This window comes from Erythrolamprus reginae, chromosome 2, assembly GCF_031021105.1.
Source record: "Erythrolamprus reginae isolate rEryReg1 chromosome 2, rEryReg1.hap1, whole genome shotgun sequence".
Taxonomy (NCBI): Eukaryota; Metazoa; Chordata; class Lepidosauria; order Squamata; family Dipsadidae; genus Erythrolamprus; species Erythrolamprus reginae.
In genome coordinates this window covers 33,235,914-33,260,016 of record NC_091951.1, presented here as the reverse complement: position 1 = coordinate 33,260,016, position 24,103 = coordinate 33,235,914, and the positions used below count along the sequence as shown (strand labels likewise).

Sequence of the window (24,103 nt, the reverse complement as noted above, 5' to 3'; positions counted from 1 at the left end):
CAGAGCCCAGAAGGGGAAAAAAAAAAAATTTCTATCGGTTCTGCATACCTGACCATACCTGTAAGGCAGTGTTTCCCAACCTTGGCAACTTGAAGATATCTGGACTTCAACGCCCAGAATTCCCCAGCCAGAGAATGCTGGCTGGGGAATTCTGGGAGTTGAAGTCCAGATAGCTTCAAGTTGCCAAGGTTGGGAAACACTGCTGTAAGGAGCCCATCACTGTCCCCATTCTATGGCAGCAAGCAACGAGCTGGCTGATAGAATGGGTTTGAGCGCATGAATGCTGCTTTCACAAATGCAGATTTGCACACTTATGCACTTGCATGCAGCTTGTGACGCCCAGTTCCCAATGCTAGGGCCGTGGACCAAGGGTTGTGGACCCCTGTGTTAAACTATCATGGCTTACTGTAAATGGTACAAGAACAAAGCAATCGAGTATTTTTTTTAACCAGTTAGAAACCCACCTCTTTTTTCTATCTACATGCTCTTGAGAGAATTTGGCTTACCGAGGATGACACTGATGTCTTCAATCCCATTAACCCTGGCCAAGCAGTGAGCTGCTGTCAAGATGTCCCGGTCAGAGACAACGACTCCCTTGCAGATTTCTTGCCGCGGTTCCTAAAATTTAGACGTGGAAATCATCCTGGGATGATGGAGAGCAGCAACAATCTTACCTCAGAGCAATTTATTTATTCATTCATTAGATTTCTATGCCGCCCTTCTCAAAGTGACTCAGGGCGGCATAGAAATCTAATAATAACAATGCTTCTCGACTTCCGCAACTTGAATATGCACGGACTTCAACTCCCAGGATTCCTCAGCCAACCATGCTGGTTAAGGAATTCTGGGAGTTGAAGTCCACTCATCTTCATGTTGCTGAAGGAAAAGTCCATTGTGTATAAAATAGTTTAAGTTTTGTTTTAAGAAGATCAGTGTCTGCTGTTTAAATTTTGCTTTAAGAAGATAAGTTATGATGATGATGATGATGATGATGATGATTATTATTATTATTATCATTTAGATTTGTGTTTCCTGTTTAAGTTTTGTTTTAAGAAGAACAGTGTCTGCTGTTTAAATTCTGCTTTAAGAAGATAAGTGTTTCCTGTTTAGGTTTTGTTTTAAGAAGATCAGTGTCTGCTGTTTTAGGTTCTGATTTAAGAAGATAAGTGTTTGTTGTTTAAGTTTTGTTATAGGAAGATAAGCATCTGCTGCTCTTGTGGAAGGGATTGTTTACCCAATTCGTATCTGTTTAGGGCATATGATAAACCAAATAAGTTACTATTCATCTTTAGGAGAAAGGAAACAGGATGTAGACCATATATAGGCAGGAATTGTGTGTACCTCTGTGATAGGTTGTAACCCACCATGCTAGATTAACTAGCGTAGGATTGGGAGATCTTGTAATAGGTATATTAACCTGTGAAGTGTACCATGCTTGTTTATTCTCTTTTGGTATACCCAGATAAAATAAACATTTCTGTTCTCTTGTCCAAATGTCTAGTGTGAACTTTTTCATCAAATTTCAGCGCACATTGCCAAATTTGAGAAACCCAGAGTTGGGCCTTAGAACCAACCCGACAATCACAGAAAGCAACGAAGACAGTTAAGGAAAGCAAACCAGATTCCTGAAAATGTTGCTATCTTGAGGGCATTTTTGAATGAAAGGGCTCCTTCTTAGACATGTCACCATATCTTGTATTGGTGAAGCATGAGCAAAGTGCATTCTGCCAGGCATTTTGTTGCTACGCAGTTATGTGCAAAATTCTGCATTTAAAATATAGAATAAGTGGTCCTTGGAACTCTCTAAGCTTGGTTGTTTCCATGCAGATGTTTCATTACCCAAACAGTGCTAATCTCAAACTACATTAACAGCCTCAGGACTAGCACTGATACCTAGTTTGGGTAATGAAACATCTGCAAAAAAACCACAGCCAAGCTGAGAGAGCACTACAGACCATTTCAATCCTGAGCCACAAATATTCTCCATTATTGGAAATATGGAATATTGCATTTTGGGTGCCCGCCCAAAAATGAATGAATGAATGAATGAATTAATTAATTAAATTTGTATGCCGCCCCTCTCTGTAGACTCAGGGCGGCTCACAGAAATGGTCTTGTAAACTTGTTACATTCCATGGATGGAATACATATTTCTGTTTCAATATTTTCTTTGGTCACATTTGTTGGTTATCTTTACTGGATTGGCTTGATTTTGGTTAAAATGCTTTTTATGCTATTTGTATGCTCATAATAAAAGTATCTGATGAGTCGCGGTAGCACAGTGGTTAGAGTGCAGTACTGCAGGCTACATCTGTTGACTGCGAGTTGCTTGCAACTTGGCAGATTGAATCTCACCAGGCTCAATGTTGACTCAGCCTTCCATCATTCCGAGGTTGATAAAATGAGGACCGAAATTGTTGGGGGCAATATGCTAACTCTGTAAATCACTTAGAAAGGGCTGTAAAGCACTGTCAAGCAGTGCTATTGCATTTATTCCATTCAGGACCTGCATAGCCAAAAGAGGATTGTGAAAATATTTATAGACACCTCACATCCTGGACACAAACTCTTTCAACTTCTACCTTCAAAAGGATACTATAGAGCAGTGTTTCCCAACCTTGGCAACTTGAAGATATTTGGACTTCAACTCCCAGAATTCCCCAGCCAGCGAATCCTGGCTGGGGAATTCTGGGAGTTGAAGTCCAAATATCTTCAAGTTGCCAAGGTTGGGAAACACTGCTATAGAGCACACTGCACACAAGAACAACTAGATATAAGAACAGTTTTTTTCCCTAAACACCATCACTCTACTGAACAAATAATTCCCTCACAACTGTCAAACTATTTCCTAAGTCTGCACTACTATCAGTCTTCTCATCATTCCCATCACCCATCTCCTCTGACAAATGACTATATGACTGTAACTTTGTTGCTTGTATCCTTACGATTTACATTGACTGGTTCCTAATATGATTGGATTGATTATTTGTATCCTGTGACTATCATTAAAGTGTTGTACCTTATGATTCTTGATTTTCTTTTCTTTTATGTACACTGAGAGCATATGCACCAAAGACAAATTCCTCAAGTGCCCAATCACACTTGGTCAATAAAATTCAATTCATTTCAATTCAACAACTCTACTTTACTCTACCCTACTCTACTCTTCAATTCAATTCCATTCATTTCCATTCAAATCTACCCTACCCCACCCTACCCCACTCTACCTTACCCTGCCCTACCCTACCCCACCCTACCCTACCCTACCCTACCCTACTCCATTCCATTCCATTCCATTCCATTCCATTCTATTCTATTGCGATCTATTGATCCTGTTGATAGGTGGTCTTACATTGATGATGATACTTGCAAACCAGGGATACTTTTCATAGTCATCTACTGCTTTTTCTCCTGGAGAGAAACCACACATGGGCAAGGATTCAGCATCATCTGAGAATAGAAAGACATGTTTTTGGAAGGTAGAACTTCCTAGAAAAAAATAATGATCAGATTGGAAGGGAGACAGCTAGGTGGGACTTCTGGATTCGTAGGAAGGAGACCAAGCTTGGAGACAAGTGACATCCTTAGATTGGGAGGGAAAAAAGATGGAAATGGACTAAAGTGAATTGACAGTTCCTATGCTGAGTTCCACAAACTTTATTCCTCAACCACCAGCAGATAATTCTTTCTTAAGTGGGTTTGGAAACTTGGTGTTCATGGATGGATGCCCACACATTCACCAAACTTCAAGAGTGTGCCTACTGAGCCCACCAATTAAACATTTAATTGTGCTATTATAATAGTGCTATTGCTATTAAGAGCCATGTGAGAACAAAAGATAGAAACTTCCAACTTCTTTCTTTATAGGGAAACAAAATATTGAGTGTCAAGTCGACGAATCATGAAACCAGTGAAATGAGAATTGAAATTACCCAAACTCTTCTCCAAGGCCTCTTGCAGTTCACTCAAGTCTTTCAAAATGAAGCCGTGTCTCTCGTTGGGTTTGTGAGTAACCAACTCATTGATAGTTTCCACGTTGGCGTTATAGCCATCACCAAAGGCATAAATATCTAGGTGTAAATGTGGACAGAAGTACAAGTTAAGGAGAATAGCGCACTGAAACCAGCAACTGGGTTCTCCCCATTAAAATGGCACTACAAAAGAATCCTTTCCAGAAATGCCTGGGAAAATGTAAAATATCTAAGCTTGCATATCACAACAGCTGCAAGGATTGTATTTGCACAGAACTGGAAAAATCCGCAAATACCTGAAGACAATGAGATCATCAAGAAAATATATGATTGTGCAGAGAGGGACAGATTGACAATGGAACTTAATAATCGAAAAGAATCGGACTACAGTGTTCCCTCGATTTTCGCGGGTTCGAACTTTGCGAAACGGCTATACCACGGTTTTTCAAAAATATTAATTAAAAAATACTTTGCGGTTTTTTCCCCTATACCACAGTTTTTCCCGCCCGATGACGTCATACATCATCACCAAACTTTCATCTGCCTTTAATAAATATTTTTTAAAATAAACTTTAATAAATAAACATGGTGAGTAATAATCTAAATGGTTGCTAAGGGACCTGGACAAAATGGTACCAATGGACAAAAAAAAGAAACTCAAAAGAAACATCGAAATAAAATATCAAGAAATCTAAAAGTAATTAGAAGACAATGTCGATAGGAATGTATATATGATGTAGATTCATCTGTAAATATGATTATGTACTTTTTTTAAAAAAATGGAAAAATTTAATAAATATATATTGGGAAAAAAAGAAAAAGAAATGCCTGGGAAAACTTCGCCAAATGACGCACCATTTTGTAGAGTGAAAGACAGACAAAAGAGATGTGAGAGTATTTGTCGGAAACTGATCAATAAGCAAAGCAATTTGTGGAAATGAAACCAAACAATTTCTATCCCAACTGGCCGGTGACAGTGAAATGCAAAGAAGATGAAATGAAGCCGTCTGGCTCGTTCATCGTCATCTTACCCAAATGATCTTCACGAGAGTTTTCGGAAGATCTCCCAATGTTAAGGAACTCCTTAATGTATTGGATGACAGCAGACGGCGACGCCCCCATGTTGTAAATTCCTAGAAAAAGAAAGATTATGGTGAACACAGTATTCCACACTTGGAATACTGTGTTCAGTTCTGGAGACCTCACCTACAAAAAGATATTGACAAAATTGAACGGGTCCAAAGACGGGCTACAAGAATGGTGGAAGGTCTTAAGCATAAAACGTATCAGGAAAGACTTAATGAACTCAATCTGTATAGTCTGGAGGACAGAAGGAAAAGGGGGGACATGATGGAAACATTTAAATATGTTAAAGGGTTAAATAAGGTTCAGGAGGGAAGTGTTTTTAATAGGAAAGTGAACACAAGAACAACGGGACACAATTTGAAGTTAGTTGGGGGAAAGATCAAAAGCAACATGAGAAAATATTATTTTACTGGAAGAGTAGTAAATCCTTGGAACAAACTTTCAGCAGACGTGGTTGGTAAATCCACAGTAACTGAATTTAAACATGCCTGGGATAAACATATATACATTGTAAGATAAAATACAGGAAATAGTATAAGGGCAGACTAGATGAACCATGAGGTCTTTTTTTGCCGTCAGTCTTCTATGTTTCTATGTTTCTAAGGGTCATTGTGACCTGTCATGTTTTCATTTGGGAGTAAGACAGTCCTTCTCAATTATTTTGTGTTCACCCCCCCCCCCAGGAAGAAGCAAATATTTGGCACCCCTCCCAACTCCCTGCGAGGACAATTGTTTGCAATATTCAGCACTCAAGTGGCTTATCAGCATGATTGGGGTGTAATATGTTTAAGTGTTTAATTTATTTGGTTTCCTGCTGTCAACATTTTTAGACACAGTAAACGTACCGGTCTTTCCTCGTCTTCCACCATAGTCACAGTGAAGCCAAGCACTACGAAAAATCCCTACTCCCTGCGGCATAAAAAGCACATTCACTGGGGTCACAGCCCCCCCCTGGCATAGCTCCAGCCTCCCCATTGGGGCCCACCTCACTATTTGAGAAACACTGGAGTAAGGAGAGGGAAGGAAACAAATAAATCCATTATGGTTTTTTTTAATATTACTCTGTCCTGGATTCTACTTCCAACATTTTCCAAAAGCACTGGCAGACTAACATTTTCCATTGCCCTTTGATGATCCTTCCTTCCTTCCTTCCTTCCCTCTCTCTTTCCATTTCCCTTTCTTCTCTTCCCTTCCTCCCTTTCTTCCTACATCCTTTCCTTCATTCCTATCTTTTTCATTTCCTCTTTCCCTCCCTCCCTTCCTCTTTTCCTTCCTCCCTCCCTTTCCCTCTTGCTCCCTTCCTCTTTCTTTTTCTCCTTCCCTTTTCCACCTTCCCTTTCCCTCTCTCCCTCTCTTCCTGCCCCCTTCCTTCATTCCTCCATTCTTCATTTCCTCTCTCCCTCCTCTCCTCCCTCCCTTTTCCTTCCCTTCTTTCCTTTCTTCCTCCCTCCTTTTCTCCCTTCCTCTTTTCCTCCCTCCCTTCTTCCCCCCTTTTCCTTTTGCTCCCTCCCTCTCTTTCTCCTTCACTTTCTTCTTCCTTCCGCTTCTTCCTTTCCCCTTCCTCCCTTTCTTCCTGCCCCCTTTCCTTCCTTCTTTCTTCCTCATTTCCTTTCTCCCACTCTTTCTCCTTTCCTTCCCTTCCCTTTCTACCTCCTTTCCTCTCTCCCTTTTTCATTTCCTTTCTTCCTCCCTCCTTTTCTCCATCCATTTCCTCCTCCCTTCCCTCCTTCCTTTTCCTTCTTTCCTTTATTCCTGTCTCTTTTCCTTCCTTTCTCTCATTCTCATTTCCTTTCTCCATCCCTCCCTCTCTCCTTCCCTTTCCTCTTTCCTTCCCCTCTTTCCCTTCCCTTTCCTTTCCCCCCTTTATCCCTTCCTCATTTCCTAATTTCCCTTTCCCTCCCTCCCTTCCCGGACAAGTTGAGGGCCTTGTATAAAATGGTGTGTTTATTATTTAAAATGACTGCTGGCTCCTCTTATAATCTTTTTAAGGTACTCTAAAAATTCTTTTTCAAGCAACCTCGGCAGCCCCGGCCCTCTGGAATCAACTCCCCCGGAGATTAGAACTGCCCCCACACTCCTTGTCTTTTGTAAATTACTCAAGACCCATCTATACCGCCAGGCATGGGGGAGTTGAGACACCTTTCCCCCAGGCTTTTTTATATTTATGTTTGGGTATGTATATGTTGCTTGCTTTTTAAAATATGATAGGGTTTTATGTGCTTTTTAATATTAGATTTGTTTTCGCTGGAATATTGTTTTTATTATTGTTGTGAGCCGCCCCGAGTCTTTGGAGAGGGGCGGCATACAAATCTAATAAATTGAATTGAATTGAATGGAACAGAACAAGAGTAACCAAAGGAACTCAATGCATTTCTCTCTTGATCTGCTCACCATCTGTAAGGACGATAATGATATGATGGACTGCGGTGGAGACAGGAGTGGGGTTCAGCCCCCGTCGCTTCTCTTCCAAGCCCTGCGTAATCATCATTTCATAGACAGTTTGAAAGCCACTCGCGATGTTGGTTCCAGGCTTCAGCTCATGTGCTGGAAAATCAAAATGCAAAGTTGAACAGGGAATTAGTTAGTGAGCCTTTGATGAGTCCCAAAAAGCCCAACAGACGAAACATGAAATGAAGGGTTCTTGGTGCTGTCTGAACGTGATTGTTTTCTTGCAGATGTTTTATTACCACACCAGTTAATGGCATCAGTGCTGGTAAGGAGTAGGGTTTGCTCTCAGCTTATATTCTAGTACGTTGCCCCGCCAGTGTTGGTGGGATTGGTCTTAGAGACATGGTACTTTGGCTGGGCTTCTTTAGCAGTTTCTTGATTGTGTTATTGTTTATTTCTTCATTGTTGGTGTGATGTTAATCTATGTTCATCAGAGAGCAATAGAAATAGCACTTATATACTGTTGTGGTTAGCTCTGGCCCAGCTCCTGCCCCAAGGACTGTGGATGTGGGAGAGACATCCACATGCTGCAGGCCTGTTTTGCCCCCCTGGTGGAATCTGCTGATGAAGGCTCCTCTGACCAAGAAGACATGAGTGACAGGGAGGAGGAGAGTGGGGCAGACAGCTCAGAAGGAGATAAATTATCTAGCTCCTCCTTGGATTCAGAACAAGAGTTAATGATACAGCCAGGCATGTGGAGAGCGATGCATAGGCAACAACAACTGAGAGATTATTATCAAAGAAAATGAGGCCATCTGTGGTTGGGTGGGGCTGTGGTAATTAGTGAGGCTGCTATAAATAGCAGCCTGTGGGTTTGGCCATTGTGGAGGATTATCTGATCGTTGTGTTTCGTGACTGCTTTACTGACTTTGATTTTTTGTGTGCTGATTTTTCTCTGCTTTGAAACTAACCCAGAGCAAAGTGTGTTTCACTTTGTGAAAGAAAAAGGACTGTGAATTGCCTCACAGCTGCAAGCTAAGTATCACAGAACTGATAAGGGACTTGTACAAATTACCAGTTTGTGTGGAGACCAGTGCTCTTTGCTATACCAAAAGAGGGCTTGGTTTAAGTGAATTTTCATTATAAAGAACATTGTTTTGAATTTTCAAACGTGTGTGTGTCTGAAATTTGTACCTGTGAATTTTTGGGAGGAGTCTACCAGAGAGCCCGACAGAACATATACCGCTTCACAGTTTGAAGAAGAAGCTTCTTGAATGAGAAGCAAAATGTCTTCAAAGAAAAACCTGAAAGTTTTTCAAAGCGTAGTTGAAAAGCACCTCTGGAACTATCTTGGTTAGTGACCATCCACAAATCCAATGGTAATCAATGCCAATGGTAATAAATTACAAATACAATGATGACAATTAACCAAATACAATGGTAATAAATGACAATAAATGACATTTTCCAACAGACATTTGCACCCAAATTTCGTGTACATGATTACATAGGTCTTCAGTGTGAAGTCAATTAAAATAAAAAAATATTTTTTTAAATTTTTTTGTTGCCCTCATACGTGAAAGAAAAGCCCTTGGCAGCCATATGGCAGAAGCTCCAAAGCTTGCCCTGCACTGCACAAATATACTGCTAAAAAAAAAATAAAGGGAGCCCTCAAATAACACATCCTAGATCTGAATAAATGAAATATTCTCATTGGATATTTCATTTGCACAACTATTCCATTTGCACAACAGCATGTGAAATTGATTGTCAATGAGTTTTGCTTCCTAAGTGGACAGTTTGATTTCACAGAAGTTTGATTTACTTGAAGTTATATTCTGTTTTTTAAGGGTTCCTATTTATTTATTTATTTGTTTGTTTGTTTAATTAATTAATTAATTAAGGCACTTGTAATTAATTAATTAATTAATTAATTAATTTATTACATTTGTATGCCGCCCCTCTCCGTAGACTTGGGGCGGCTCACAGCAACAATAAAACAATGTACAGTACAACAAATCTAATAATTTAAAAAACACTAAAAAAACCCATTATTATCATTTTTTGAGCAGTGTATATACAGGTAGTCCTCGACTTATGACAGTTCATTTAGTGACGTTCTGGAAAAAGTGACTTAGGACCGTTTTTGACACTGACCGGCCGTCCCAACATCCCCCATGGTCATGTGATGAAAAATGAAAAGCTGGGCAAATGACTCATATTTATGACGGTTGCAATATCCTTCTGTGACCTTCTGACAAGCAGAGTCAGTGGAGATGTTGGATTCACTTAACGACCAGATTATTAACTTAAGAATTTGCGTGATTCACTTAACAACTGTGGCAAGCAGGGTTGCAAAATGGGGCAACAACTCTAAGCAAAAACACAAATGTTCTTGTTTAGCAACAGAAATTTTAAGCTCCGTTGTGGTCATAAGTTGAGGATTAGCTGTATTTAGTGTTCTTTTGTTTAACCAACATGCTTACCATCGATGCTAATGGACTCCAGCAGTTCAGTCACCCAGGCAGCATCATTACTCAGTGGATTAGTTACATCCAGATCTGTTCTACTTTTGGTAGCAAAAGTTACAATGCCATAATTGGGAAGGAGGTCAAAGCTGGAGATCTATAATAATAATAATAATAATAATAATAATAATAATAATAATAATAATAATAATAATAATAGCAGCAGCAGCAGCAGCAGCAGCAACAACAACAACAATAATAACAACACAAACAATAATAATAAATGATGAATAAGAATAAAGAATAAAGAGAATAAAGAATAAGACAGAAGGTTTGATTCTTATAGCCCGGTGCAAGCAATCAGAACATTGTAATTAAGGTCAGGCTCGAAAAATCAGCTTATGACCCAAAATGCAGACTTTGCAAGGAAGCTGATGAAACACTTGATCACATCCTCAGCGGCTGCAAGAAAATCACACAGACGGACTACAAACAGAGGCACAACTACGTGGCTCAGATAGAAACAGAGAAACATAGATGCAGAAAAATACTTCATAGTCTATTTACAGAGTCTATTTACAGCAAGGTTTGGTGCAATACACAACTTATAACAAAAGAATGTCCTTCGACTGCCAAATTTCAGAACAGGAGGCAAACTTGATAAGTGAGGCTTCCAAAACAAGAGCAGAGTTACGTACAGCAGACTTTAACCCTAGAATTGTCCAGAACTGTATGAAGGTAGGTTTGAACAACAGGCAAAAACTCTGGATGTGCTCTTTTCCTTTGAAGGTGCAGACATTGGTTTTCTGCAAAGGGAACCTCCCAACTCCTCCCCCTTATATACACCTTGGGATTAAAGATGGTGCAGAGCTGTGCTCACTTCCTCCTTCTAAGTCTGCGTAACTACTCTTGTCTCCCTTGCATCCTTCAGAACTGTACATCCAGGATCAAATCCCCCATATCCTCTTTCTCCTCAGATTCAGGCAAAGCCCCAGTTGGGGGTTCTATAACTTCTGCAGGACTCTATCTCTCCCTCCTCCTCACTGTCCGACTTCTCTGACAGCCACACACTCCGGCCATGCCCAGATGGCCCCAGGTCATCAGGCTCGAAGTCTGTTGCCAGTGGACATGGCTGCGATCCAACCACAACACTTAACAAGGCAATTTCTATAGCTTGGCCATTGCCCCCACCCCGCCCCAAATGACCCTATCCCCATTTTTCCAAAAGCTATCTGCCCTTCTTCCATGTGTTCCACTAGAGCTTTCTAGGAATATTGTGTCAGGATTAAGCATATCCTGACACAACTGCTGTCCAAAAAGACCTACACTCTGTTTCTGATTGGTCTAACACATGGCAACTCCAAATCTCAACCAGCAAATGCTCTGTCCTTCACATCGGCAAAAAGAATCAAAACTCCAAATACAAACTGAATAAACAAATTATCACAAATAATCCCCACTCGGTCAAGGACCTTGGCGTACTAATAACTAAAGACTTAAGTGCTAAAGCCCATTGCAACAACATCGCCAAGAAGGCTTTTAAGAGTTGTTAATCTAATCCTATGTAGCTTCTGCTCTGGCAATCTCACACTACTTACCAGAGCTTACAAAACTTTCGCCAGACCCATCCTAGAATATAGCTCATCTGTTTGGAACCCATACTGCATTTCTGACATTGAAACATCGAAAATGTCCAGAGATATTTCACCAGAAAAGCTCTTCACTCCTCTACCCATAACAGAACACCCAGAAAACTAGACTTACAATCCTGGGTCTAGAAAGCTTAGAACTAAGATGCCTCACACGTGATCTAAGTATTTCCCACAAGATCATATGCTGTAACGTCCTGCCTGTCAAAGCCTACTTCAGCTTCAACCACAACAACACAAGAGCCCACAACAGATACAAGCTTAATATTAACCGCTCCAAACTTGACTGTAAAAAATACAACTTTAGTAATTGAGTTGTTGAAGCATGGAATTCACTACCGGACTCTGTAGTGTCAACCCCTAACCCCCAACACTTTACCCTTAGACTATCCACGGTTGACCTCACCAAGTTCCCAAGAGGTCAGTAAGGGGCGTACATAAGTGCACCAGAGTGCCTACAGTCCCCTATCCTATTGTCTCTCCTATATCTCCTATATCTTCTCTTCTATACCTATATCTTTTCCTGCTATTCTCTCATAGTTATATTTTACTCCTTTATTTTCTCCTCCATTCCCCCTTTAATACATTCTAACTGATTATATCCTCTATAACCCTCATTGTGTATTATTGTGTATTGGACAAAATAAATACAAAAAATAAATAAATCCTGAGGTAATATTTCAATGCAGAAGGAAGAGAATGCTGAGTCATTCTGAGTGAATTAAGCATGCAGCAACCTGATTGATTGGTAAGTACTATTTGAATATGCAAGAGCTCTATTTATTGCCCTCCCTGCTCTCTGCTCTCTGATCCTGCTCTGTGTGAAGTATGCTCTGTTCTCCGTGCTCTGAAGTTTCTATTGCTGTATTGTTGGTTCCTGTGAGTTATTGTAATTGAGATAGTTGTAGTGATACTAGTGAGATACTACTGTGATGTATGTATAGTAAGATAGACTACAGTTAATAGTGTAAATAAGAAGGAGATATATTTTTCCAAGACTTCCTACCAGTGTTCCCTCTAATTTTTTTTTGGGGTAGGCGGAAAAGTATAGTGTCTGAGCGGCAGTCCCTTCGGGACTGGGCGGCACATAAATAATAAATAAATAAACAAACAAACAAACAAATAAAAAACCCACCCTGTTTTGCCTCAGAGAATTTCAAAATAAAATACTGTACTGTGTGTCTATAACAGTGAGCTCATAATAGGGCAACTCTATCAATATCAAAATGCCACTTAAATAGTTGAGCTAGTTTCAAACTGGATTTTGATTTTCTTTCTCTCTTCCTTACTCCCATTCTTTTTCTTTTTCTTTTCCTTCCTCTCTTTTTTCTATCTGTTTCTCTCTCTTCCTCTCTTCCTCTCTCTCTCCTTCCCTCTTACTCTTTCCCTCTCGGCTTCTGGGCAGGTTTGGAAAACTGAGTTGATGATGAATTTTAAGTGAGCGATTGCTCACTGCTCAGCTTAGAGGGAACTATGCTTCCTACTGCTGCTATGTTTCATTGAAGACTTCAATCAAACTCTATATCTATTGGTCTGTAGCTGGCTGGCTGGGTTGGTTAGCTGCTTGGGCTGGCTATCTTCCGAAAGTGTAGCCCTGACATATTGACACAGGTCTTGTTGTTCAAGCTGCTTTCAGTTTTGTTGAAGCAAACCTGGTTCAAGAAAGTTTTCAAAATGGAACCTACCTTATTGATTAACGTCACTACTGCTTCCTTAGCCTTCATGAACCTTGTTCGGCCAAAGCTTTTTGAGGCATCAAGGAGAAAGTAAATATTAAGTGGGTCTCTTTTGTTGTTAGCTGATGCTCCTGATAGGGAGGGAAATAAAACAGAACAACTGAGTTGGAAAGGACCTTGGAGGTCTTCTAATCCACCCAAACCCTGACTCAAGCAGGAATCCCTATATCAGTGATGGCAAACCTTTTTGGCACTGAGTGAAACATCATGTGAGCATGTGCTCTCTAATTGCTCTAGAAAAATGGAACTTCTGGGTTCCAGCATGCACACGTGCCTGACAATCAGCTGGCTGGCACACATACACACACTGTTTTTTGGTACTACCACATGCACAAAGGACAACTGATCAGCACATGTGCATGCATGCTGGAAAGACACATAGGCAAGGTTTTGTGTGCCATAGGTTCGCTATCACAGCCCTATATCATTTCTGACAAATGGCTATCCTATCTCTTCCAGTCTTGGAGGACCCACAACTTCCTTAGTCAATTTTTCCCCCTGGTTAATTGTTCTGTTAGGAAATTTCTGCTTAGTTCTAGATTGCCTCTCCCCTTGATTAGTTTCCACCCATTGCTTCTTGCCCTGCCTTCAAGTGCTTTGCAGAATAGGTCAACTCCCCCTTCTTTGTGGCAAACCCTGAGATATCAGAACACTACAATCATATCACTTCTGGTCCTTCTTTTCTTTCCTTTTCCTTTGTTTTATAAATTTTATTATTTAAAAAAGACTACATACATAATGTATTTACAAAAATAACTTACAAAATATATAATCATGATAACGATAGTAATAACAAGCAAGCAAGTCAACAAAAGGAGGCAAAAAAAGAACAAAGCACAACCCCCCCCAAAAAAACCTAGAACAAAAGCAAAAAACAGAAACAACTCTGTTGTTATTATTATAATTAGCAAGGATGATATAACATGATTTCAATGAGGAAACCAGGCTCAACGATGATCCAGTCTCCTATCCTACCATATTTACAAAAAATTACCTTGGCTGGCAGACAAACCAGCTTCAATGAGAGATGGAAGAAACTTGGTGCCGATTTCTTCTTTAGAATCAAAAGTGAATGAGCCTAGGAAAGAAAGGAAGGAGACAGTGAATTTGTTTCTCAGTGGTGTGTGTGTGTGTGTTTGTGTGTGTAAGGATAGGAAAAAAACAGTGGTTGCCTAAATGATGGCAAAAGAGAGATAAAACAATAACAGTTCCAGACTCACCTTTTCCTATCCTATTTACTCACTTCGACATTCTGGTTCTGATCCGCTCCAAATTCCTGATTTTTGGCAAACTCTTTCCTTAGATCCGATCAGAGACAACCCTCTAGTACACTGGTAGCGAACACTACTCTCTGTTTGATACGCCGTGCCATATTTTTGAGCGCCAATCGGGATTCCTGGGTCAGGACAAGGGCTAGCTGAAAACAAGAATGGGAGGGAATGATACACTGATATATTTATTTAGTTGCAAATACAATTTTTGCATCACTGTTGTTCCCAAGGACTCAAGGTAGGGGCAGCTTCTAACTTACCTCGCTGCTGGTTCACTTCCCCCCGTGCCACGTGGGTGTGGGTGCGTTTTGTGTACGGGCGCATGCACAGTGGCAAAAAAACCCATTAAAATTCCAGTGCCAAAAAACCGGGAGGGAAAAAAGCTGAAAGTAATATGGCGACTGCATGCACAGTGCCAGAACCTCAGCATCTGCACATATTCAGAAGAAATAAATAAACGTATCAACAACACTCCGTGGCCTGCATTGGCTGCCGATCAGTTTCCGGTCACAATTCAAAGTGTTGGGCAAGACCTTTAAAGCCCTACAAGGCATTGGACCAGAGTACTTCCGGAACCGCCTGCTACCGCATGAATCCCAGCGGCCGATAAGGTCCCACAGAGTTGGCCTTCTCCGGGTCCCGTCGACTAAGCTATGTCGTCTGGCAGGCCCCAGGGGAAGAGCCTTCTCTGTGGCGGCCTCGGCCCTCTGGAATCAACTGCCTCCGGAGATTAGAACTGCTCCCACCCTCCTTGTCTTCCGTAAACTACTTAAGACCGACCTATACCGCCAGGCATGGAGGATTTGAGAAATCTTTCCCCAAGGCTTATTATAATTTATGTTTGGTATGTACGTGCTGTTTGGTTTTTAATTATGATAGGGTTTTTAGTTTTTTAATATTAGATTTGTGCCATTATAATATTGTTTTTATCATTGTTGTGAGCCGCCCCGAGTCTTCGGAGAGGGGCGGCATACAAATCTATTAAATTATTATTATTATTATTATTATTATTATTATTATTATTATTAAATAAATAAAATTTATAAAATAAATAAAACTTTATTTATTTAAATTCAATAAATTAAAAAAAATAAATTAAAAAAACAAGATGGTGACCGCATGCACAATGCCAGAAACTCAAATTTTGTGCATGCTCAGAAGAAAAATAAAACTTATTTTTTTTAAAAAAAAAGTTTAAAAAATGCAAAAAAAGAGATGGCAATGCCCACGGATTGGCACAGACAGAACCGTGTCACTGACATCACCAGTGGGTCACTGCTGGTTCGGGAGGAGCCCACCACTGGCAGTGTCCCAAAAGCTACTTAAGACCTGTTTTTAAAGTTAGAATGGTTTCCATTGACTCCCTGTCACATTTTGCATGCTGGGCAACCAGCTCAACTTTAGGGCTGTTTTTAGCATCCTCTGGTTTATGTACCTGCAATTTGGAATGGTTTCAGCATTTACTTCCAATTTCTGGCAAAAAACACCCGCTGGGGAAAATTGATTGGTTTAAGGACCACAGTGTTCGCTTAATGACTACTACATTTACTTAACAACAGTGGCAAAAATATATTTTAAAAGTCAGGTGATGTCACGATTTACGACTGCAATGTCATATTCAAGGCTCAATTGCAGTTGTAATTTGAGGTCTGGAGTTGTAACTTGAAACTTGGAGGTTTCTTGTTGCCTGCGCGGCCACGCAGCCACACAGCTTAAAGAGAACAGTGGTGAAGAGGCCTTCCAAAAGGCTGGAAATCTAGCGTACTCATGCATCCTTCAGGTGACATGGGACAACGCCTTGTGTGACCTTTGATATGGCTCACTGTGCCACTTGTGGCATGGATGCCATTGGTCAATGATAGTGAAGCTATGGCACGGGTGCTACAGGTGGCATATGGAGCCATATCTGCTGGCACGTGAGCCGTTGCCTTAGTTCAGCTCAGCTCCAATGTGCATGTGTGTGCCGGCCAGCTGATTTTTGGTTTGCACAGAGCCTCTGGAGGGCATTTGTGGCTTACAGAGAGCCTCCAGGTGATGGGGGAGGACGTTTTTACCCTTCCCTGGCTCCAGGGAAGCCTTTGGAACCTGCAGAGGGCAAAACACAAGCCTACTGGGCCCATCAGAAGTTGGGAAACCAGGCCATTTCTGGCCTCCAGAAGGCCTCCGGGGGTGGGGGGTGGGGGGTGGGGTGGAGGAAGCTTTTTTTCACCTTCCCCAGGCATTGAATTATGGGCATGGGCACTCATGCTTGTGCAATAATGTGCATGCACACTCTTTCAGCACCTGAGGGAAAAAAGGTTCACCATCACTGCCATAGGTTCACCATTATGGTCCTAGGGATATACACCCGATGGGACCCAGAAAAAGGGCCTTCTCCATGGTGGTTTCCTCTTTCTGGAAAATCATCCCCACAGGGATTAGAATGGCCCCCACTCTAATATTCTTCTGGAAGGCACTGAAAACCTTGTTCAGCCAGCGGGCCTGGGAAACCCAGAGTGGGATGGAGCCCATTAAATGGCTTGTGTAATCTGTTGTCGCCAGGCTGGGGAGTGGGAGGGGCTATTTTATTATATTATTTTATTGATATATTGATTTATTACATGATTAGTTTCTTTGATTAGTTTTATTGTTTTGTGTATGAGTTTTTAATATTCTTGTTAGTCACCTTGAATTACCATGTGCAAATAGGCAGCAGTATAAATTTCCTATATATATACAAAAATATATAACATTTAAAAAAATACAGACGGGGGTTGCTGCTATCCACCGCTACGGGTTCAATGTGAATGCAGCTTCGTTCCTGTGCATGCCCACATATGTCCCAGTGATATTTTGCTTCTGCACATGTGCAGGAAACAAAATCTCATGGGGAGACGCTTGTGTTTGTGAGATTTCAATGAATTTTTTTGTTTCCGCGAATGCACAAAAGAAAAAAATCACCAAAATCTCGCTTACGCACGCATCCGATCGCAGTACAGTGGTACCTGTACTTATAAAACTAATTAGTTCAGTGACCAGGTTCTTAAGTAGAAAAGCATGTAAGAAGAAGCAATTTTTCCCATAGGAATCAATGCAAAAGCAAATAATGTGTGTGATTGGGGAAACCACAGGTAGGGTGGAGGCCTTGTTTCCTCCCAGGAGATTCCTAGAGAGGCTCCACAGAGGCTTCTCCCCACCTTTTCCGGCCCTGTTTCCTCCCAGGAGATTCCTAGAGAGGCCCCACGGAGGCTTTTCCCTGTCTTTTCTGGCCTCCGTTTCCTCCCAGGAGATTCCTAGAGAGGCCCCACAGAGGCTTCTTCCCTGTCTTTTCTGGCCCTGTTTCCTCCCAGGAGATTCCTAGAGATGCCCCACAGAGGCTTCTCCTGACCTTTTCTGGCCCTATTTCCTCCCAGAGAATTCTTAGAGAGGCCCCATGGAGGCTTCTCCCTGCTTTTTCCGGCCCCCATTTCCTCCCAGGTGATTTCTAGAGAGGCCCTACGGAGGCTTCTCCTCGCCTTTTCTGGCCCTGTTTCCTCCCAGGAGATTCCTAGAGAGGCCCCCGTGGAGGCTTCTCCCTGCCTTTTCCAGCCCTGTTTCCTCCCAGGAGATTCCTCGAGAGGCCCCGCGGAGGCTTTTTCCTGCCTTTTCCAGCCCTGTTTCCTCCCAGGAGATTCCTAGAGAGGCCCCACAGAGGCTTCTCCCTGCCTTTTCCGGCGTGGTTTCCTCCAGGAGATTCCTAGAGAGGCCCCACAGAGGCTTCTCCCTGCCTTTTCCGGTTACAGTTTCTAAGGCTCGGGTTTGTAAGTGGAAAATGGTTCTTGAGAAGAGGCAAAAAAATCTTGAGCACCTGCTTCTTATCTAGAAATGTTCGTAAGTAGAAGCATTCTAAGGTAGAGGTACTACTGTATTTCGCTTCCTGTACATGCACAGAAGCAAAATCTTGCTGGGACATATGCACACATACAGGACAAGAAAAGCTACATGCACAGCTCAACTTTTGTTACTGGTGCAGCATCCTTATTCGTACCGGTAGTAACCAGCTACTGGTTCAAATCATGAATACATTCCCCAAAGGAAAACTCAGAGGTGCTTCTCCCCCTCCCACAAAAGGCATTTCTTGTTTTTTTTCTTTGAAAATGTTTCGCTTCTCATCCAAGAAGCTTCTTTAGTTCAGTTCAGAAGCACTTTTGGTACAACCGTGGTAGAGGATTGAGAATTTCCATAAGGATTTTCCCAAGGGGGGAGAAATGATAGATTTTGATCACAAAGCTATAATCAGACTCACTTCCATCATCACATATGGCTGTTTCTCCACTCCATTTGCCGTTGGGGAGACAGGTACGTATCTGGGACCCTTGCAGCGTGTATCCATCATAGCAAGTGAACCTCAGCTCTTGGCTTATGTTGTAAAATTGCTGGAGGGCCTCAAATGCACCATTTTCAAATTCTACAGGCCTGACACACCGGACGTCTGGATGGAAAAGAGAACATTGAACTGGATCAATAGGAAAGATACCTCGTCAAATTTGTTCGTATATAATAGAGAAATGTTTAGATTGAGCACCAAAGACTTTAAGATAAAGATGAGGAGTTAGGCATTTCTTGCTTGTATATTTGAACGATATAATGAGGATTTTTACCTCTTGATTCTTGACAAACCTATCATTTCTTCTATGTACACTGAGAGCACATGCACCAAAGACAAATTCCTTGTGTGTCCAATCACACTTGGCCAATAGAGAATTCTATTCTATTCTATTCCATTCCATTCCATTCCATTCCCATTCCCATTCTATTCCTTAAATTTGATAAATGTGATAGAGATTACTAATACAGTGGTACCTCGACATACGAGTTTAATTTGTGCCAGAGCCGGCCTCGTAGGTCGATCAATTTGTATCTCGAACGAATGCATTTAGATTTGGCTTTTCGCGCCAAGATAACTGGAAAAAAATGGGATCCTTGCGCCACCTAGTGGACGCTCAGCTTGTATCTCGAATTTGAGCTCGGGTGTCGAACAGAAATTTTGCTCGCGTCTCAGCTCGTAACTTGGAATACTCGCATGTGGAGCAGCTCGTATCTAGAGGTACTACTGTACTGTTATTGTGAATTGGATTCATATGAATGATACCCAGAACCAACTCTGTTCATACACAATATGGATGTATATTTTAAAAATTATTATTTTTTTAAAAAAAGGAAGAGAAAACATTTGTCAATTTTCCAGCATGTCCAATCCTAGTTCCAGCTTCTTCCAGTTCCACCATTCACAATCGTTCTGACCCTGCATATCTGAGACCATTACAATTGTGAAGCCACAATTAGACTATGTCATGCCGAGAAGCAACAATGACGGAAGTGATGAAAGCTGCTTAGAGATTTTAGAGAGCGGTGGGGGTGGCATAAAAAGTCCAATTAATAAACTTGACCTTCCATCCTTCCCAAGTCAGAAAAATAAGGACCCAGATGGTTGGGGGCAATAGGATGACTCTGTAAACCACTTAGAGAAGGCTATAAAGCACTATGAAGCAATATATAAGTGCCATTGCTACTGATTGCTCAAAGTTACAATGGCACTGAAGCAGGTGACTTCATGGCAATTTTTCACTTTTATGACACTTGTGGCATCTCCATGGTCACATGATCAAAATCTGGACGCTTGGAAACTGGCTTATATTTACGACCATTACAGTGTCACCAGTCACTGTAATCGCAACCTCTTTTGTGAACTTCGGACAAGCAAAGTCAATGGGGAAGCCAGATTTACTTAACAACCACCTTACTAACTTAACCACGGCAGTGATTCACTTAACAACTGGGGCAAAAAAGATCGTAAAATGGGGCAAAACTCACTTAACAACTGTCTTGCTTAGCAAATGGAAATTTGGGGCTCAAGCCCTAACAACATCAATAGCATTCAAACTTCTCACACTACTCACAAGAGCCTACAAAACTTTTGCCAGACCCATCCTAGACTACTGGTCATCTGTTTGGAACCCATACCACATCTCAGACATCAACACCTTTGAAAATGTCCAAAGATATTTCACCAGAAGAGCCCTTCACTCCTCCACTCGAAACAGAATATCCTACGACAATAGACTAACAATCCTGGGCCTAGAAAGCCTAGAACTACGGCGCCTAAAACACGATTTGAGTATTGCCCACAAGATCATATGCTGCAACGTCCTACCGGTCAATGACTACTTCAGCTTCAACCGCAACAACACAAGAGCACGCAACAGATTCAAACTTAATACGAACCGCTCCACACTTGACTGTAAAAAATATGATTTCAACAATCGAGTTATCGAAGCGTGGAATTCATTACCGGACTCAATTGTGTCAACCCCTAACCCCCAACATTTCTCCCTTAGACTCTCCACGATTGACCTCTCCAGGTTCCTAAGAGGCCAGTAAGGGGCATACATAAGTGCACTGGTGTGCCTTTCGTCCCCTGTCCAATTGTCTTTCCTTTCTCTCACTTATCATATATATTTTCTTTCTTTCATATATCCTTACCTCTAAGTTCACTTTTACCCTTATATATATTACCACATGTCTATTTTTCTTCCTATGTATTTGTGTATTGGACAAATGAATAAATAAAAATAAATAAAAAATAAATAAAAAATATATACTTATATACCATCCCATACCAGAGGTGAAATTCTACAGGTTCTAAAGAACAGGTAGTGGAAATTTTGAGTACTTCAGAGAACTGGCAAATACCAACTCTGGCTGGCCCCAGGAGTGGAGAGGGAATGGGGATTTTGCGGTATCTTTCCCTCTGGAATGGGGTGGGAATGGAGATTTTGCAGTATTTCCCCCCTGCCATGCCCACCAAGCCACGCCCACCAAGCCTCACTATGCCGTCCAAGCCACGCCCACAGAACCGGAAGGGAAATTTTTTGAATTTCACCCCTGCCCCATATAACACTCTCTGGGTGTTTTTACAATGTAACCCTTATTTGCGTATTGCCCCCAACAATCCGGGTCCTCATTTTCCTGACCTCAGAAAGGTGGAAGGCTGAGCCAACCTTGAGCTGGTAAAAATTGAACTCCAGACTTTGCCTGCAATACTGAATTCTAACCACTGCACCACCAAGGCTTCTATTTATTCATTTAATAAACAAAGATAAATATTTCCACCTTTGGATGGTTTACAGATAGGAAGCATGGAAACCACATAAAAACACACACAATACCTATCTAGTTCAGGGAGATGGGAGCCACGCAAAAACACCAAGTTAAAAATTAAAAAGAGGTGTGTTTGTGTGGGGTGCTCCAGGATTGCATGCCTGTTTCCTGGTTTTAATTTATTGTCAAGCGGGAACATATGTTATTGTTTAGTTCAGATATTACCTGGAACCTTGACATTTATTGTTCCTTTTATTCTGATGAATATTGTTTTATGGGCTGCAAGCTGGCCAGAGTTGTTTTTAAGATAGGCAGCTCTATAAACGTTTCCGATACATTAGATAAAAGTAAGGTAAACATGCTTTTGCAGTTTAATAAGCCTGCTAGTGACTCCCACGTTTTTTTAAAAAAAAATACAGTTACAAAGAGGCCTCTGGTGGAAAACCCGTGATGATAATGTCTGAGAGGAAGAGGGGAAGTTGTCATACCATGCCTCTCTTTTGAGAAACAAACACACCGTTACCTCGACACACAGCCCGCTCGACAGTCCTGCCGTCCCTGCTGGTCAAGGGGCTCCACTTGTTGCCATCCTTGCAAAACCGGAATTGTGTTGGATAGGGATACTGTCCCTGAGGACAGTCATAGATCAATGTGACTCCATCATCCAGGAAAGTAGAATTGCCTCCTGAGATCTCAGCAGCTTTAAGATCGCAGGATCCGTCAACTGTACCTAGAAAAGAAGCAGAGTGGTGAAAATGTTAAGTCAGAATTGTACAAAGTTAGCACCCGCCCCTCTCCTGGAAGAATGAAATACAGTGGTACCTCTACTTACGAACTTAATTCGTTCTGTGTCCAGGTTCTTAAGTAGAAAAGTTTGCAAGAAGAAGCAATTTTTCCCATAGGAATCAAAGTAAAAGCAAATAATGTGTACGATTGGGGAAACCACAGGGAGGGTGGAGGCCTTGTTTCCTTCCAGGAGATTCCTAGAGAGGCCCCATGGAAGCTTCTCACCACCTTTTCCAGTCCTGTTTCCTCCCAGGAGATTCCTAGAGAGGCCCCACAGAGGCTTCTCCCTGCCTTTTCCGGCCCTGTTTCCTCCCAGGAGATTCCTAGAGAGGCCCCACAGAGGCTTCTCCCTGCCTTTTCTGCTTCAGAGGCTTGGGTTTGTAAGTGGAAAATGGTTCTTGAGAAGAGGCAAAAAAATCTTGAACACCCGGTTCTTATTTAGAAAAGTTCGTAAGTAGAGGCGTTTGTAGGTAGAGGTACCACTATATTTTGGGAACTTTTTTTCAAAAGGCAGAATATTTATATTTATTTATTTATTAATTTATTAGATTTGTATGCCGCCCCTTTCCGTAGACTCGGGGCGGCTCACAACAGAAACATATTTAAAGGAGAAAAATGCTCTTGGAAAGTAGCCTCCGCCTTTGTTAATAGCCCCAGCAGAACTGGTTTATTTATTAATTAAATGTATTAAATTAGTAAGCCGCCCCCTCCCGAAGGACTCTGGTTCCAGCCTATCTACGGTACAAAACAAAAAACCTCCATCTTCTAGGGTGATGGGATTAAGACATGGCCCTTTAGGACATAATTGGACCGTTTCAGTGGTTCTCAACCTGTGGGTCATGACCCCTTTGGAGGTCAAATGATGCTTCCACAGGGGTCACCTCAGACCATCGGGAAAATACATATTTCCTATGGTCTTAGGAACCTTGATACTGGTCTTCTATCCTGGCAGGTCCACCCACATGCAAATAGACTACTGCAAAAAAAATTTAAAATCTGTACCATAGTGTTCTGCCGGGCTCTATGATATGAGTCTCCCGAAAATTCAGGGGTACAAATTTCAGACACACACACACTTGAAAGTTCAAAAACAATGTTCTTTATCACAAAAATTCAAAAGAAACAAAGCACCCTTTTTGTATTGCAAAGAGCACTCGTCCCAAAACAACCTGGTAGTCTGTACAATCCCCTTAATCAGTCCTTAAGTACTTAGCTAGTAGCTGTGAGGGAATGTCACAGCCCTCCTTCTTCCACGAAGTGAGACCCCCACACTTTGCTCTGCTTTGGTTTCAAAGTCGTGAAAAATCAACAAACAAACTCTGGAAACAGCAAGGCACGGTCCTGAAGAAACAACGATCAGATAATCTTCCACAACGGCCAAGCCAGCACGCTGCTATTTATATCAGTAGCTCTAATTACTGGAGCCCCACCCAAACACAGGTGACCTCTCTTATCTCCTGTAATATTTCTTCAATTGGTCTCTTCGATGCATAATTCTGTGCATGCGTGGGTCTAACACTTCCTCATCCGAATCGACCGAAGATAATGGAGATTGGCTTCCTGGGCTGTGTGCCAAGCCCCCCTCTTCCAAGTCACCCCCACCTTCTTCTTCGTCTGAGGAAACTGCAC

General features: G+C 41.6%; 1 protein-coding gene across 1 annotated transcript in view; it reads right to left on the bottom strand.

Moving 5' to 3' along the window:
• Positions 1 to 24,103, bottom strand: part of LOC139160142 (complement factor B-like) — a 47,716-nt gene that overhangs the window by 12,899 nt on the left and 10,714 nt on the right. The window contains exons 2-12 of the mRNA XM_070737718.1: positions 22,212 to 22,418; positions 18,834 to 19,019; positions 14,542 to 14,715; positions 14,293 to 14,376; positions 13,248 to 13,369; positions 9,932 to 10,070; positions 7,449 to 7,601; positions 5,003 to 5,104; positions 3,933 to 4,070; positions 3,353 to 3,450; positions 507 to 618 (exon numbers count right to left, since the gene is read on the bottom strand). Coding sequence (XP_070593819.1) covers positions 507 to 618; positions 3,353 to 3,450; positions 3,933 to 4,070; positions 5,003 to 5,104; positions 7,449 to 7,601; positions 9,932 to 10,070; positions 13,248 to 13,369; positions 14,293 to 14,376; positions 14,542 to 14,715; positions 18,834 to 19,019; positions 22,212 to 22,418 — 1,515 coding nt within the window. The remainder of the gene's footprint in view (positions 1 to 506; positions 619 to 3,352; positions 3,451 to 3,932; positions 4,071 to 5,002; positions 5,105 to 7,448; positions 7,602 to 9,931; positions 10,071 to 13,247; positions 13,370 to 14,292; positions 14,377 to 14,541; positions 14,716 to 18,833; positions 19,020 to 22,211; positions 22,419 to 24,103) is intronic.